The 18,312-nt window shown below is 44.9% G+C and overlaps 1 protein-coding gene across 1 annotated transcript in view; it reads right to left on the bottom strand.

The window, feature by feature from the left end:
* TEAD4 (TEA domain family member 4) overlaps positions 1-18,312 on the bottom strand; it is a 43,412-nt gene that overhangs the window by 17,195 nt on the left and 7,905 nt on the right. The window contains exons 2-5 of the mRNA XM_009702286.1: positions 7,731-7,795; positions 6,733-6,795; positions 2,775-2,909; positions 1,894-1,937 (exon numbers count right to left, since the gene is read on the bottom strand). Of these exons, the coding sequence (XP_009700588.1) occupies positions 1,894-1,937; positions 2,775-2,909; positions 6,733-6,795; positions 7,731-7,795 (307 nt within the window). The remainder of the gene's footprint in view (positions 1-1,893; positions 1,938-2,774; positions 2,910-6,732; positions 6,796-7,730; positions 7,796-18,312) is intronic.

An 18,312-nucleotide genomic window follows, 5' to 3' on the forward strand; every position in this document is an offset into this window, starting at 1 on the left:
TCAGCAGGCTCTCCCTGCGGACTTGTGATTCAGAGATCCTTATCAGCCTGTTAATAGACTGGTTCTCCTTTCCTTTCAACTGCAGATAGATTTCAATTCATGCAAGAGGATATACGTCTGGGCTGGATGCCTCTCAGGCTTTTAGGCCCAGATTCGGAGATGTTCAACACTCACAACTGAACTAGCTTTCAAGACAGCTGAGCTCCATTTTAACACCACTGTAAGGAAAATCAGGATCTGGAGACATCATCTGACATCAGGGGTGGCAGATACTTCAAGCTTCTAAAAGAACCTCTCACACTGATGCTTCCTTGTCCACTTTCAAGCTAACGGCATAACATCTACTTTTTATTTCTCCTAGGGTGGCTTCCATTCTTTTACTAGCCATTTCTCCCAAGATATTTTCATAGTATCTGCTCCACAAACATCAGCAATAGCACCACAAGAGAGCAGGAACATATGGCTTGGGTGAAGAACACACTCCCTTCCAGATGATTGTCATTAACTTGGCTTAAATTGCTCCTGTTACACGATAAAAAGAGTGTCTCCATCTCCATCCCCACTAACCCAGCGAGCCGGCTGGGGGGGCTTACAAACCAGTCACCTTACAAACCGAGGGGGCTACTGCCTGGGTGGTATGGGACCCCTTATGGAATGCGAGGGAAGAGCATTTTGGGATCGCACAAGATTTATTATGGGGATGTTTAGGGAGAATACAGCAATAAAAGGTGCCAGGCGCATGTAGGAAGGTCAGTACAGTTGTTTGCCCGTGCCCTGCACCTTGTCAGTGCAGTCTGTCCTATCTTCTCACTAAATTCTATTTCTAATTGTTTTCCTGCATGAGGAGCTCTCAGTTCTGTGCGTGTGTGTGTTTCTGGAGTGCCAGCAGCAAGTGAGGGTGTGATCACTAGCTATGACCGAGCTGGACTAACCAGCAAGTAGATGGTTTGGGAGCCAGCTGTGTGTGCCAGGGGTAAGGATGCTTTGAGAGGAACCAGGAGGTTCAGGCCAAATGACAGAGAGATTGTGGAGTCCGGAGGTTGACCGAAAGATGAGTTTATGTTTGTGTGTGCGCATTTATCTCTGGGGGAGGCAAACTGGAGAAAGTGAAGATCCAGCTGCTGGGTGGACTGTGTTTACCTAAGCCCAGTTACTGGACAGATTGACAGCATGTGTGTGTTTGTGCACATGCACGTGTGTTTGTGCGTGTCAGAGACCTGCACCAGCAACTGGCGTGGGGCTGTGGCCTCGTGGGCTCACCTGCCCGGATGCCAGCACACAGGGAGACAAGGGATCCCCCGGCAGCTACAGGATGGATCCACAGCACACGTGTATTTCCCACTAACACACCTTCATCCTCATCAGACAGAGAGGGGTACAGGATGAGGCTGTTGGTGCTGTTTGTATTTGTGTAAGTGCTGAGCACATCTGTCTGTGCTGCTCTGTGCAACCAGCCGTGTGCATATGCGTGTACGTGCAATGTATACGCATATTTGCCTGTGTGCCTACCAGGAGTACGTGCTCAGCTCGCTGGGAGTTGAACTTGGGAGCATGGAGCTGCAGCAGCCTTGCCTCTATCAGGCTGCTAAATTCAGCAAAAAACAACCCATATTAGGCTGCTGGAGTCATGGGACCCATTAAAGGGGTATAATCCATGTTGAAGGTACATACGAAGACAGGGTTTTATCTATTTAAGATTCTCTCATGACCCTCACTTTGTCTTCAACCATGGGCCTTAAGTCTCAGATCCACAGCCAGGGAATCTGTCCGAGAGCAAAGACTACGCTATCTCAGCGTTTTATAAATCTTGTAATAGCTAATGGTGTTCCTCAGGCAGCACAGAGGAAGCAGCAGAAGCCCTGGCTTTGGATGCTCACATGATGGAATACTCACTCTTGGGAAGATCCAGCTTGGCCAGACAAAGCTCCTTGCCAAAACTGCAAGAGAAAAACGTACAGGCAAAAGTCACCCCTCTTAGGACAGAAATCAAAAACAAGGCTTGCTCCTTTCTGAGGAAAGAAACTGGAAGCTCACAGACTTTTAAAGATGCAACTGAGTTACATCTTTTCTTTCTACCTTCCTAGTTTCATCCTTGTGGAGGTGCTGACTGGTCTTTGTTTTCTTTCTACGCACTACTACTAGTGACACGCAAACAAGCAACCCAATAGTGGTTTTTAATGTTAAATACTATGTATGCACCTTGTGCCTCCGTTGCCAAAGCTTTAATGATGCTCGCTCTCTTGGAGGGAGCATTTTCCGCAGCAGAGCTCCACGGGAGTATTTTGGCAGAAATCAGTGCCCAGCAAAAGCTCACTAGGCCCAACTCAAAGGTTACGGGGTGCTCGCAGGCCTCCTCTACTAAAGATTTTATATAAGGGCCATCAATTTATGATCTAAGCCCTCAGGGTGAGCTTAGGAATTGAGAGAGGGTTGAGATGGCCCAAACGGCTTTAACCCAACAAGATCCTGGACTAAGAAAGTGATGACAGACACCTAAAAATATTTCAGGCAGCTGAAAACCCAACGGATCTGATTGTTCTCTCACTTGTGTCATTTTAAAAAAAGTATACAGTGAAACTCTATTGTTTGACATCAGTGTGAGCAAAGAATCAGACCCAAACTGTTGAAGCCATGTGACAGATCTGTTCTACCATGACATTGCCTTTTGGTCCATTCTTTCTGATGTTCTCAGGATTTTCCTGAGCAGGTCCCGACACCGTTTCAAATACTCAAGTGTCTTCGGCCCAACTCCACCAAGACATCAATTCACTCACCCCAGAAACAGCAGGGTAGGCTGGTCGTGGGAGACCAGGCAACGCCATTTTACCATGGAAGGCAGTCGCAGAGATAATCTGGGCAGATGACATTGTAGCCATACTCTGCATGGCTTTATCTTTAGCTGCCTGATCCTATGGGCAAGAGTAGAAAGAGAAAAAACAGAATTATTATAACGATAAACAAGTTGCCTGGTCTAATGCTGCATAGCCAGGATTCTCATCAGCTTCTTTGTAGGGAACAAGCATCTCTGAAAACCTGAGCAGCAGACTTGCCAATAACTGTGCTAGGAACTCTTCAAAGCATGCAAGTCTTTCATCATTACTATAGCTTCAGATGTGATTAATCATCCTTTCTGAAATGCTGGGATCACTGCTTTAGAGACTGCTAAGCATTTATCCTTTCTGTCTGAAGGCTTTCAGCCACACAGCTGAAATGTTTTGTTATGGAACCCTAATTGACTCTCATGTTTTAATCATTGGTAAGAATATTCAATGGGAAAGACTCTTGTTTACCAAAAAAACCCTCTAAAAACAAGCTTACAAAAGGAGTTTGTCATCATCACTGCAAAAAGACTACCTCAATTGAGGACTGCAGTAGTCTCAGGTAGAGTTGATAATGTTATTCCCATCCCTGGGGAAAGAGGAAATCTTAATAATCTCCCAGGGCACACATGCAAGGATATTCCTTTTTTGTATCTTAACAGGGCTGTGGAATTGCACGGATTTTTACAGGCGGCGACAGTGCAACAGCTAGGGGGTCTGATGTATGTTGAGAACAAACCGCATTCTTCATTTCTTCTTCCAAGGAATAAACAGAAACAGAAGCACTTCCCCACATTCTGCCTTTCCTCCTACACCCCCTACAATTAATCTTCATCTTTCAAACACTCCATATTTATCTGTGATGTTATGACGGCAATGCCACAGATGAATTCATGGCTTGGGGACACTGCTGAAAGAGGGAAGCTCTTGCTGCCGTCTTCAGGAATTCCCACTTCCCTCATGCCTTCATTGAACTGCAGTAAGTTCTCACCCTTGGGACTCCATTCTCTCTAACCCCTCCGCTTTCTCTAAGTTTTTCTAAAGTTCAAAGCCCAGGGATTCTGATGTGTCTAACACAAAAACATTCAGAGGTGGCATAACAAAAGCTCAAGAAGAAATGATAATGTTTAAGTGGAATGATGAGTAGGAATGGGCAAAACTTACGTATCTTCTTTTTTACAGTATCTGTGGTTCCTGAAGGGAAACATTTTAATTGCTGAAAAAGTTCCCGAGGGTCTCCAAAGCTATGGGCAAGTTTTTCAGAATCCCGTTTAAATGATGCTTTAAGGAATACTTTAAGGATTACCTAGAACATTTTTTAAGGGTAAGGATTCTTTTCTGGTTTTTTCATGACATACCTAAGGACAATTTCCCAGTTGCCATTGCAGAAGAGGATTTTTCCTCCCCCCCACCCTTACTTTCTCACTGGAAAAATTGTATTTGTCTATCTGAGTTGATACATGAATTTATGGGGAAGAAGCATTTACTTGTGAAATTATTAACTTTAAAAAAAAAATGAACAATTAAGAAGGGAAAAGATTTTATTTATTAACCCCTGTTGTGTTTTTCTGTTTTGTTTATATGCCTGACAGACTGCTGGAAAAAGAATGTTTTTGTAAAAGGCATCTCCCTTCTCTTTCAGCTAACAGTTCTGTATTCATTTGTATTGTGTTTCCAGTACAAAAAAAAAATAAATGAAGCAACAAAATCTTTTACCAAACATTTGTAATGTTTATGGTTTTTTTTTATTATTCTCAAAATGAATACTAATAATAATACCACCACAATTTCCTTCTTTTTCCTTAGTACAGGTGGTATCTATTAGCCACCCACACATGGAAAACTACAGACTCCTGGGAACAATTTTTCTCCAAGCTTTGCCCTGCTTCCCTGCCTCTACCTGTTACAGGCACAGTGCACACTTGGAGAAGACAACCCCGATCTGTGTGGAGATGGCAGTATGATAGCAATCGCTCTGAAAAGTCAGTGGGTAGCTGCTCTGATCTCTGGGCTATAAATACGAAAACATATACTCGCTATGGGAAATGAACAGTGATAGAAGAGCAGGCAGCTATCAGCAGGGACTTGGAGGAAGGGCAGCAGCTTTTGCGATTTCATTTCCTTGCTCCATGAAAATGAGTAGCGAAAGCGAAGAAGTAAATGAGTTGAATCAGCGCTACAGGCTTGGCTCTGCAGGCAGAAGGGAACAGCCCGGTAGTGGGGAATGGTTTCGCTGCGGGCAGCCGGGCAGAGCTCACAGCATGGCCCTGGGTGACGTAAAAGGAGAACAACGAATGGCTCCGTGGAGCTCCCCAAGACACCTCCGTTCCCCAAGAACAAAAACGGCCAGCTCCTGTGTGCTAAGTGGAAACAGGCTCGGCCGACTGACTTTTCAATCATACCAAATCCCAGAGCTGTGACATGCAAGGAACGGAATCGAGGTTACAGATATAAGCAGTGGTAAATCTTTTAACACCCCAGGCAGTTGTTGTTTCCTACTTACTCTAACTTGCCTCTCAAGCAGGCCTCCATCTGAATTGACCACTTAAGAGCACCACAGGTTTCAAGCTTAGGCAGCCCTACCTAGAAGCACTGAATTAGACAGTTGTAATTTGTGGCTCCTTCTCTTTATCAGAGCAGCTGGAAACACAACAGGCTAATGACAGACACAACGCCATTTTCTAAAATGGAGCTGAGGGTGGGATGTGGGGGGTGCGGTCATGACTTCGAGGTAATTGCTGCTTGCGATGGAGATGCATGCACTTCAGCTGTTGGGTCTCAGCCTTGACCACTGCTCACTTGCAGACAGTCCACCTCTCCCGGTGCCCAGCGAGGAGTTGCCCAGACAGCCAAGAGGAAGGCACATACTAACAGCCGTCCACTCAACGGTCAGGGCTGGACCTGGCTGTCAAGATCCTCATCGTCACCTGAAGCATGGAAGATCAGGGAAGCAAAACCACTTCCCTCCAGATCACTTATTGCCATACCAGATGAGGAAGGTCAGCGTGCACCTTCCTTCTCTGGCTGTCTCAGTGATACCTAACAAGGACCAGCCCTCACACCCCGTTCGGCAAGCCCTCTCAGGATGGCTCACATTCTAACAGGGGACACCCTCTTGTGCAGTTGTCACCCATGAACTTGACCTTCTCAACATTTCTGGCAATTCAGTCTGAGCACATAAACCACCTCCCTGCTTCAAATCTGAGTGGAAATAAATGTCAAGAGGTATCAGTTCATTAGCGTGATCTCAGAGCTCTTCCTATAGAAAGGAAAATACAGATTTGCTCCAGCAGGTTGTCAACCATTTTCTTTCTCATTAGCCCAGGCCTCTTCAAATCAGGTCTGAATTAATTAAGGGGAAAGGTCTATTCAGCTGGCATCATTTTACCTGAGAAGATCCCAGCTGGCTTTACCGCTTCCTTTCAACGGTTACGCCAACTCACAACACTTTCTCATGGACAACTCCACATCACTGCCTCTAGTAGAGGTGGAACTAGCACTGCAGTAACTGTAAGGCTACCCTTTGCCGAGGCCACCACAACACCAGGGACCGATTACTGGTCAGCATTTGTAACCATAAACCCCTCCTTCTCAGGTAAACACTCTTTGCATACTCCCCAGCCTAAGGGTCTTCCAGACTTGGATGACAGCAGCATAAGCCGGAGGTAGAAATCAGACACATAAATTTTAGAAGTTATTGTTTCTTTATTCTTTAAATAGAATTACTCCAGACGTCACAGAGCGATAACAATACAAGTGTTTGCACAACACTTCCTGGGAAGTACCTTTTCCTCCCCAGCTTACTGCAGTGGCTAATCTCACCCCTTTTTTTAAGGCTAATCAAAGAGGGAATGGATGTGGGAATGGCTGACTCAGGGGGCTTGTATGATATGTTAAAGGATACCCATCATACCTTGAGCTTGGCTTGGATCTCTCTAGCTTTCCGCCTTGCCAGGACCTGGATGTGACTAGACACCTGCATTGAAAGACAAAATCCATCTTCATTCCAGAGGAGTACTTGGGAGCTGCTTGCAGAAGTAAATGTACTTTAGGCACCTGGTGCCTAGGGAGTTATTTAGGGTTGGGGGAAGGGGGTGTTGAGGTAGCAATGAGATGTTTTTCTGAACATTATAACGTAAGTGGCATGAAAGGAAGTGGGGGACTGGCAAAAATGGATCATTGAAGGCCTTTTCCAATTCAAATGGCTTTATCAAACCAGAGACGTCCTCTAAAACTTAAGAACCCGTCCTTAAATCTTGGGACCGAGAGTTCTGCTCTCTCTGCTTCCCATCTTGGCCTCCTCTTGGGAAGAGGGAAACCCATATTCCATATCCCTGGCTGCTATATAATGACTCTAAGAACTTCCCCATATCTAATGTGGGACAAAACACATCATAAAATAATTTAGGTTGGAAGGAACTTCTGGATGTCATCCACCAGTCCTCTCCCCAAAGCAGGTCTAGGTTGCTCAGTGCTTTAAAGGTCCAGCATAGCCTGGACTGTCATTCCCAAATTACAAAGATTCCTTTTTCATCCCATGCGCCAGGTATTTTCAAAATCACCATTGCTGTCTACTTGTCTGGGCTGAACAAAGAATCTTCATATAGAGGACCACTGATGTTCACTGAAACGTTCATTAGTAGACCAAACAAATAAAATCACACACCATTTAACAGCAGAACAACATGTGTGGCACGATGTGGTTGGGAGACACGAGCATTACAATCGTACTGGAAAATGCCTGAGCTGACTCCTCCTGCCGTTCTTATTAACCAGCTCAGCACAACCACCTCTTTGCAGCAAAGCCAGAGACTAATAGCAAGTGAAGAGCAAGGGATTTGTTCTCACAAGCCCTCATCATGTCTAGTGGTCCAAAGAAGCTATCGTTTACAGGGAAAACTTTACACTTACCTGTTTCCTTGTGCGTGTTTTCCCTGTTCTCAGCTTAATATAGCGGGCAATCAGCTCATTTCGGCCTAGAACAGAGAAATAATGCAAATACAAATTTAGAAAGCTATGACCCCAGGGAAAAGATGCACAACGGAATTATCTATCTATAGAGATCAGCAGTGGGATGATACTCTGTCACACTATTTTCTGTCTTGGAAAGGTACTCATTAGTTCACATGGTAGAGGTCTGAGTTTTAGGAGCAGAGCTTTGGGCTGCAAATTCTATTTCCCAGCTTGCAGCGGTATAGCCTAAAATTACCAATAAAAAGGAGAACCATATAGTTTGCTTAATAATTACATTATCATAGCGTGTAGAAGCTGTAAACATGGATCAAGATTGCCAGTACAAAGAAGAAAAAAAGGAAAGCCCCTCACCCCAAAACATTCAGAAAGGCAAGAAGGAAGATCCGGGAAAGAACAGACCAGTCAGCCTTACTTCAGTCCCTGGGAGGCGATGGAGCACGTAATCTTGGAAACCATTTCCAGATACATGAAGGACAAGAAGGTGATTGGAAGTAGTCCACATAGATTTACAAATGGGAAATCATACTTAACCAACCTGGTAGTTTCTATACTGAGGTGATGAGCTGGGTGGATGAGCGCAGAGCTGTATATATTGTGACTCTAGTAGGGCTTTTGACTCTGTTTCCCGTAACACCCTCACAGGCAACGTGACAAAGTATGGGTTAGATAAGCGGACAAGGAGGTAGATTGAAAACTGGCTGAATGGAAGAGGTCCTGGTTGATAAGGAGCTGATGACGAGCCAGCAACCCATCCTCCCGGCAATGGCAGCCAACAACAGCATCCCAGGCTGCGTTAGGAGAGTGTTGCCAACAGGTCAAGGGAGGTGATCCTTCATCTCTACTCAGCACTGCTGGGGTAACATCTGCAGTACTGGGTTCAGTTCTGGGCTCCTCAGCACGAGAAAGATGTGGACACCCTGGAGTGAGGCCAGCAAAAGGTCCATAAAAGTTATTAAGGGACTGGAGAATCTTTCATATGAGGACAGGCTGAGAGAGCTGGGACTGGACAGCCTGGAGGACTCAGGGGAAGTTTTTAACAATGCATATAAACACCTGATGGGAGGCAATGAAGAAGAGGGAACCAGCCTCCTCTCAGTAGCACCCAGTGCTAGGACAAGAAACAACAGGCACAACTAAAACACATGAAATTCCATCTGAAAAGAAGAAAATGAAAATAAAAAACCTAAAACCTAACCTCCCACAACTTTTTTACTGTAAGAGTGGTCAAACACTGGCACAGGCTGCCCAGAGAGGCTGTAGAGTGTCCATTCTTGGAGGATACTCAAAACCTGACTGGACATGATCCTGGGCAACCTGCTGTAGCTGACACTGCTTGAGCAGTAGGGCCAGACTAGGCAGTCTCAAGAGACCCCTTCCAACCTAAACGAGTCTCATTCTGTGAATCTAAGTACAAGAAAATAAACAATGGGCAAGTACATGGAAGCAGTTACGTGGAATTTACCAGTGTGGCATGATACAGTGAATTAAAAGTGCTTTCGGGCTCTTGCAGGCATCCCAAAAAAAAGCATTTTTCAGAAGAGATATAAAGAAGGAAGCTTAGCTTTGTGGAAGGTTGGTTTAAGGAGCTCCCATAAACAGGAAGGCACTGGCTGGGAGAGGTGAAGGAATCCTTGTCCAATTATGGAGCAAGCATACATTGAAGGCACTGAAGACGGTTAGGTTTTACATCTTGATTTTAAGACATGACACAGCGAGATTATGCCCTTCAGGCCAAGGGAAAGGAAGACAAGTAGCTTTATGCTCAATGTGAGAGGAAAGGCCAGTGCAGAGATGCAAAGAAAAGACGGTCATGGTGACAGATGAGGGCAATGGTATTAACAGCCACATGAATGAAATGGCTAACGAAATACGAAGCTAAGGGTCACTGGTACAGAATTTGAATGAGGGCAGGGAACTGCAGAAGACTCAGGTCCAGGATTTCACAATCAGGAAGAGACGTGGAGACGGCTGAGCTACTGACAACTTCAGCAGTGAAGAGGAGAAGCAAGCTTGGACCCGATTCACAGCCAGCACCGCAGAACTGTTGGAGAGCGGACACAGAGATGTGAGGCAGGCTCTGCAGGTCCCATACGCTGGCTCCCATCTAAGCAGACACACAGATTTTATTCTCTTCCTGGAGGTGGAGGAATAAAGAGCAGAAACAGAAGAGCAGCAGCTACACATCTGAACTCGAGGATGATCCAAGGCAGAAAACATGACAGAAAGGGCAGGCTCTGCAAAAGAATACATTTGTGGGGACCACACTAGCAGCAACACAGTACCTCAATAAAATGTTGGGAGTGGGAAGTGCAAGGCTGTGAGACATCTTATATGGCTGCAAGTGTTGAGGAATGAAGCAAGAATAAACTGGGAAGGCAAAGCCTCAGCTCTTGTGAAGTTTATTTATAACAAAATTATAAAACCCCAGTATTTTCTATGGAAAGTTTATGGGCTGAATGGAGGACTTGTACATTAGAATATCACAGACATCAAAAAGGCAAGCAGTGAAAATAGATGCCACATTTATTCCAGTAGTTTAATACTGCATGAAAAAATTGTCACTTGCTTTTATTTTAAAACCTTGTTTAATTCAACCCTGAAAAAAATGAATGCAAGGAAAGACTCTGTGCTAGAGACTGACCACCCAGGCCTTTCAGGGAGGGCTGACAAAGCTCCTAATTCTATCTTGTTTCTGAAACAGAAGGAGGCAAATGTCCATGACTGCATTTAGGCCATGTCCGTGAAACACAACCAAAGCACACACAGGGACGGGAAAGCATTTTACATTTACAGAACCTAATCTTTTCCTAACGGTGTCATTACAGAAGCTCTCCTTACTCCCCTGGGAGAAGAATCAGGTCCGTAGCTGAGAAAAGAAAACAGCTCCAGCTCCTCTATACACAAATTAGGAACCACTTCTATGCCAGAAACAGACTGCCCAGCATGTAACCACTGACCTCTTCAGTTCCCCCAGTTTCAGCGTTAGTACGGTGACATGCCCACGGGAGTTTGATGGGAGCAGATGCTGTTATGCTACCTTCCACCTGGCTGCTTTTCCAACCAATGTAACCATTTTTACAAAGCCAAGACCAATTACTAGCGACATATACCCACACCACCTTTTTCTAGTGCCAAGAATAATATTTATGTCTTTTCAAAGCCTCTATCTGTTGGACATGGATCCAAGTTGCAAGGTAAGAAACAAACTGAAGTGATTCTTCTCGCACAGATGCTGGCATATACAAAATTTCAGAAGGACAGTTTGACACACGTCAGAAGTGGGAAACGTGCAGAACAAAACAAGGTGCTCAAACACCGTTTCCTAGAAAGAAACAAGAAGGAAAATTTATATACACCAAGAGGACCCTTTGAAGGGCAAGGGGACTGGGTTAATGGAAGCGAGAGGGAAAACTAGCCTTTGGAAGAAGTGGATGCAGAGAATTTCAGGCAACCTTTTGAAGGGCGCACGTTGGGCTATACTTACCGTTTGAACACATGGAAACTCTCTGGACACTGGCTCAAATATGAGTCATCCTTGCAAAAACTAGTTTCAATGGATTCTCAACCGGGTATCATAAATGTTACGGAGCAAATTTAGCTTTGTTGTGTTTCCATGAAAGTCAAGAAATTATAGAGGCTGAGCAGTCTGATGGAGCACTCTCCTGCTTCAGCAGCAGAGGGCTGCAGGCGGACTCTGTGCGAGAGGATGCCCTGTGCCAGTCACACTTAACTCCAGCCACCTCCAAAATGGATGAAAACAACAATCCATCAAAACCTCAACCAGTCAGAGGAGCACAAGCTACCTTTGCTCAAACAGATTTTGGAAAGGGCAATAGCCACTGGGGGCAGGAGACACACAAAAGGAACTGCAAAAAGGATACATGTGAGGGTGCACAGAAAGAGAAATGCAAGACACATTTGGAGAAAGGAAGGAGAAAAGGAGACACGCGGTAGGGGACATTGTTGGGGATGTGGCTGGAAAAGTACTCTTGGACAGAGGTACTCCATGGCAGAAGGAGTACACTTTGAGGCAACTGCAGCCCATGGAGGACCCATGCCAGAGCAGGGACAACCCCGAAAGGACTGCAGCCCATCGAGAAACCACGTAGGAGCAGCAGAGCAGCAAGGAATGCCAGAGGGGAAAAAAACCCAAACAACTAAAAAGCAAGGACTGGCAGAAAGCAAGCTTTACACAGTCAGCCCAACCTCCTTCGCCACCCAGCACCTCATCAAAGGAATTAGGAGGGACTGAGTGTTACAGAGAATAAAACATGGGACGCTGAGACTAGAAAGCGGGGTGGGAGAGGCAATAAACTGTAGACGAGCCTGGGAAAGTGGGAAGTGTTTCCCTAAGTGTGTGTTTAACTGTTTGTCTTTGACAACATCAGCAAAAATTGCAAATTTTTGGCCATGTATTTCACTGGAGAAGACTAGGGGGAGGGGAAATGGTTGAACAAATCGCACATACTAGGAAGCCAGTACAGAAATTCCCTAGAGAGAGCATTCAGATGTGGATCCTCAAGATTTCCAGTTTTAGAATTCACTTCCCACTTGCCAGCACCTCTCATACAGCCTTCCTCTTCCAGAAGCGTGTCCCCATAGAGCTAGGGAAAAACAGGAAGGTGGCAGGGTATATTAAGCTAATAAAGATACTGGTAGCAAAAAACCCCAGATCGCTTTACAAAGACATTAGCATCCCAGGGATTACTAAATACAGAGCTATGCAAATTGCCAAGCCCAGTAAACTGCAGCAAGAACGTATTACATTACCATGAATCAAAACTGCAAGGGAAGCAAGTCCTAAATGTCTTTTGTTTTTTCTTATCAGAAGTTAGATGTAAGCAGGTATTATGTGGCTGGAAGCCTGTAGGTTTGCAGCCTCCAGAAAGAACTTTCTTTGTTTCACAACCCTGGCTGCAGGGTCAGCAAAGACCAGCACTCTGCGCTTGGCTGGAACAGGCAGAGCTGTCATAAACCGTCAGATGGTTCATTTTTTAGAGCCATGTAAAGTGTCCCTCAGTAATCTGATCATATGTTGTGTTCTTAGAATAACTCCCGCTGAGGCCTGCCATGGTCACCAGAACCTGCCAACACTTGTGCCTCCTCTGTCAAAACTGCGCATTGGGTTTCACGAAGCTCTAGCCAACGTACCAACTGCAGCACAGCACCCAAAAGCTCTTTATCCTCCCTGTAGCCTTCCCTGTGGAAGCACGGCATGAAAAAAGGAGTAAAGAGATACTCTCATGTTCTTTACCTCTCACTCCTAACAGATAAATTTCCAAGGATATCAATTTAGCTCCCACTCACTTGCAAAATCTTGCATTCAGTAGTTACCCAGGAAGGTGTTGCCAAAAGAGGCTTTTTGATTCTCCATTCTACGCCTGCATGCCTTTCAATATAAAAGTGACTACCTGTAAGGAAAGGGGAAAATTCAAGGGAATTCCCACAGCCGTAGAAAGCATTTCCCAGTCCTACCTCAAAGCTTCATGCTGGCTTTCCGCTAGTAATGGTTTATCACTGCTTGTACAAGAGGCAGATAAAGCATCTCTTTAAGACTTATACTTCCCCACACACCTGTGGCCAAAGAAAGCAGAAGACCTGAAGGCCTCTCTTCTGTGCTCGGTGACAGCAAAGAATTCAATGATTTCTGCAAAATCCTTCCAGTGGGAAACTGCATAAAAGTATCTGCTTCTTGGTAGCAGATACCTTGTCTGTACCCGAAGCAAACATATGCACCTACCTGTGAAGTGTGGCAAAGATAAGAGAACTACAGAAGCAACTATCTGGCTGTATCCAGTGAAAGGTTAATCAAAGCAAGGTCAAGGAAGCCGTCTCAACTACCATTTCAATCTCTTTGGGTCACTTAATGATAGCTCCTGGGACAGGGCTGTCTCCTGAACTTGCTGAGCATTTAGTTAACCGTTCATTACAATCAACATAAACATAATGAACAGTGCGTGCATCAGGACAAATAAATCTAGACACAAGAGGGAATTTAAGGACACCTCAGCTGTCCACCAAATGTCAATGTTTCTCTATGCATACAAAGCAAAGCTACCTCCCTGCGTGCTTTCCCATCCACATTAAAGCCTTACTTTCCATCTCTCATTCCACTGCTTCCTCCTCCCAGCTACACTAAATGCCTTCCTGGGCATCACCTTTTCCAGAAACAGGGCTGAATGTGTCAAAACCCACATTTCTGTCTTTCTGACGGCTAATCCCATCTTCTCATCAAGATGCACAGATACTCGACTCTTACTGACATAATCCTTAGCATTAGTTTTAGTGCTGCCTTTATGAGACTTCCCCTTCACCACAAACCATCTTTTCTTACCAAAACTTCGGTGAGAACATTCTGCTAGCTTCCCAATTTCCCAACCCAGCTTTTTCGAGGCAAGAGAAAATGCAGCACATGACCTCTTCCTTCTCTGGCCTGGGTTCCCTTCATCCCTTCCTATCTTCCTCTACTTTTGGCAATTATTAATGTTGCATCTTTCTTGATTACTCAGCATGCTTGCTTTCAACCTTAAAATCTCTTATTCAGGAAACTTGTTTATGAAGTTCTAGACTTCGGTCTCTATCTTTCCTATAGACCCTTCTCCCCCTCTTTCCAAGTTTTGTCTTGGTATACAAGTTACATAACACAATGATGATATTCAGCACCCAAACTCTTTCAAAGGTTCAATCTCTGTTATAGCTCCTAATTTTAGTATTAATTCCACTACCAGAGCTGAGGCTGCCCCCAAAGTCAACAAAAGTTCTGCAATAACCATCTCCCTATTCATCCCTGTCTTTCCAGCTCTCATTAGGATGCTCCACCCTCACTCCTCCACCATTAGTCTGTAAGCTCTGTTCTCTGCTCTTCAGTCTTTGCTGGTACCTATAAACTAAACATACTAAGCAAGTAATGCAGCATGGTGTCTTGTTTTTTCCATTTATCTGGACTGCAACTGTGGCAAATCCCTGTGGGAAGCAGCCCCAACAGCAGGGGACAATCTCAAGAGCAGCATGCTTATTTTCAGTTAGGAGCTGAAGGCAACTCTTTAAATGATATATTAATACCGACAAAGTTCCCTCTCATCAAGCTCCTTTTGAGGTTTTTTTTTAACGACTTGTATTTTTATTCCTAACTTCTACACTGAATCCAGAGCATCATATTCAGGAAGCAATAAAAGAACTTAATCCACCACTATGATCATCATACTGGCATCACTGCCCATGAAAGAGACCATAGAAAATCATCAAGTATTTTACTGCACTGGCCTGTCCTAAGAAGACATCTCTCCCCCCATCAATGCAGAACTTCAGTGCTTAATACTCAGGTTTGAGTTCCCAGAGCACAGCTACACATACCAGAGCATTTTATATTCAGCTGTGAGAAGAGTTTCCTCAGCCTGTTCATTTATTCCATGCTTGAATTTGCTCAGTATTAACCTTCCACAAGAAGATTCCCTGAGCTCATGCAGTCGCTACAATCGGGGGATTTTGAGACTCAAAGAAAGCTGAGCCAGTACTTCTGAAAAAATCAAATCAAAATAATCAGATCCCTGAAAACATGGTATCGGGGTGATGAGCACCACGACATCGTCAGCTCTTCCTCGACATACCTGTTTTCATCATTTGACTGTGCGAGTGCTGAGCTCCTTCCTCTTCTGAAAGGACAAAGAAGCTGAAGCTTTATTTGCTGGGCAGGATGAGCCAGTCAAGCCCCTCACGTGGGGAAATGGCAGTGGGGTGATCCATCTGTCTGAGGCCATATAACTCAGTTGTCGCATTTACTAACGAGTCTAAACACTGAAACCCCATCTTGCGTAAAAGGCCTTTGGCTGGGAAGGTTAGTGTTTACTCCTCTCCTTTTCCACTGTATAACCGAAATTCACAGCTGGAAACACAAGAAGTGTGATCCCCATTTAGAAACTGCTGTTTCTTGATGGCCAGTTTAAGATGTTTCACACAAGGTGCATGACTGCGGGATAATAATTACAGACCCTGCAGGTTTTGGGAAGCTTCTTATTGGTTCCAGACAAGGAGTGGAGATAAATGAAAAGTCAGTCACCACAGATGTAGTTACAGCAACAAATTCTTCATCAACAAAACCACCTGAAGAGATTCCCCTCTCCTCAGCTGGTCATTCCTCCTCTTCCCATATTCCATCAACTCCTGTACCAACTAAATCGCTGGAAGAAGGGGAGAGGGTCGGGGTGAAGGACTGACATGCACCACTTCAATTACCAAAAAAAAATAATTCAAAAATAAGCCCCCCTACCCCCCATTTGGATTTTGTTGTTGGTTTGGGTTTGGTTTTCCCAAGCAGCCTATTTTTAATCGGATTGGTGAACTAGTTCATTTTGTGGCCACGTTAACCACGGCATTGACACAGCAGAGAGAACAGAGAAAGAATCAGGTAGAACTTCTTAAACCAGTTTTGCCACCAGATTAACTGTAGCCTGGAACGGTCCTCCACCTAATGCTCACACACATCCAGACTGGTAAGAAAATGGGCTTGCATCATTTGTCTAAAGGCCAGACAGAGTTAAAGTGCCTCCTAATTACTGCCCCAAAGGCACGTGGAGTTATTCTTTGTCAAGATAAGCTTTTGCTAAGGTACAACTTATGCACGCAGCAATCCCTCCCCATCAGCCTAATGGGAAGCTCCAGGCTACACAGCTCTTCACCACCCCTCAGCCTTTAATACAGTTTTTCCGTGCATAAATTGAGTGTTCTCATCAGCTGTGGGGTTTTTTTCCCCACATTATCACCTCAGGCCATAGAAATGTAAGATAATCCATCCAGTAAGTACTCCTCCATATACACATTAAAGGCTGCAGCAGGAACAGAGCTGGGCCTTGGTCTGGTGCTTCCCAGAGTAGGACTGGTGAGAATCTTACAGAAATTGTTTAGATTCAGTTTGGCTGGGAAATCCCACAATCACACTAAAGCAGCTGCATATAGTAACAGGAGCCCTTCACACACCACAGAGCGCATCGGATAACACCCGAAACAGTCAGTACAATCCTACATGGAAAGGCACGTCAGACTAACAGCTTTCCGTCTCTTAGGACACCTGAGAACGAGGATGTTATACCGGCACAAACATACTTTACTCGCTAAGGCCCAGCTTCAGAAAAACATGACCGCTGAGGGTAGCACTGAAACTAATGCTGAACTAACACCATCCGGCAGTTCCCGGGAGTCCCACTTCTACATTACAGACCCCGATATCTGCTAAATTCTTCCTTAGGTCAATAAACATCTTGTCTGCTTGTTTCAATAACTTGCAATAGCTGCAGGGTACCCGAAAGCAACTCTTGATAGCGCTTCAGTGATGCTGCCGCAAAGGACAGCAAAAACTTCAGCACCTCTCCTCTTCCTCGTTTTGCAGTCAGCTGCCCCTGCTAGCACCAACACAACACCATTTCTTGCAGACTTCTGCTAATCTTGTGCACGGGCCCAGACGACAGGCTGACTGAGTCCTGAAAGGTTCAGTTATCACAGAAATGGGAGCTAAAAGGGGTCTGCAAGATCCAGCACAGCACCATGCCATCCAAGGCGTCTGGCCTGGTCCAGCTTAGTCCTGTGAGGAGTTGTGACTGCTTCACTTGACACATCAGACTACGCTACAATGGACGGAAAATTACGCAGCAGCTTCAAGGAGAGCAAAAGAACCCAGAGACTGTTCTTGCATTCTACGAATAAGTGAATACTGGTTGTGTAAGTGGAATGGCTGCCACTTCACCCATCTTCAGCTGTTGCCATCGTAATTTAGAGTGCAGTCATTGTCCACGATTACTTTAAACCATCAAGTTATAGCTTCAGCTTAAACGAATGGCTGGCTATTCCTGAAAAAGCGGTTGCTTTCTTCCCCTGTCTCCCCTCTCACCAGATTGTTCCACAGGTCAGTTCAGCTCTCTAATCTGGCAGAAACCTCTCCCGCTCATTTTCAGGCTCGACATTAGAAAGAACTTCTTCACTGTTAGAGTCGTTAGGCATTGGAACAGGCTCCCCAGGGAGGTGGTGGAGTCATCGTCCCTGGAGGTGTTCAAAAAACGTTTAGATGTGGCGCTTCAAGACGTGGTTTAGTAGACATGGTGGCATCAGGTACACTGTTGGACTTGATGATCTTTGAGGTCTCTTCCAACCATAATGATTCTATGATTTTGCCAGGGTAGTTTGCTATCAGTTTAGCAAGCTAAAAATGGATCAGCAAGGGGTCTGCTGGAAACTGAAGTTAGCCTAAAGAGCTAATTAGCCTTCTTCCCTGGCAAACTGTTAGGTCATCTCACTGTTTCTGAAGGAAATATACTCCTGGCCTAAACACAGAACAGTTTTACACCACCCCAGCACTAGCAAAAATCGTTGTTAAAGATGTCATATTCTGTAACGGGTGAAAAGAGAACGTGGACAGAAAAGCCTAGCAGAAATGGAGCCATCATAACTGGGTAGCTACCCAGGAACTGGTCTGGATAATAGTTGAATTCTGCCAGGCTTGTAAAATTTCCTCACAGTGGCTTGTGACATT

The sequence above is a fragment of the Cariama cristata genome, unplaced genomic scaffold, assembly GCF_000690535.1.
Source record: "Cariama cristata isolate BGI_N322 unplaced genomic scaffold, ASM69053v1 scaffold16940, whole genome shotgun sequence".
Classification (NCBI taxonomy): domain Eukaryota; kingdom Metazoa; phylum Chordata; class Aves; order Cariamiformes; family Cariamidae; genus Cariama; species Cariama cristata.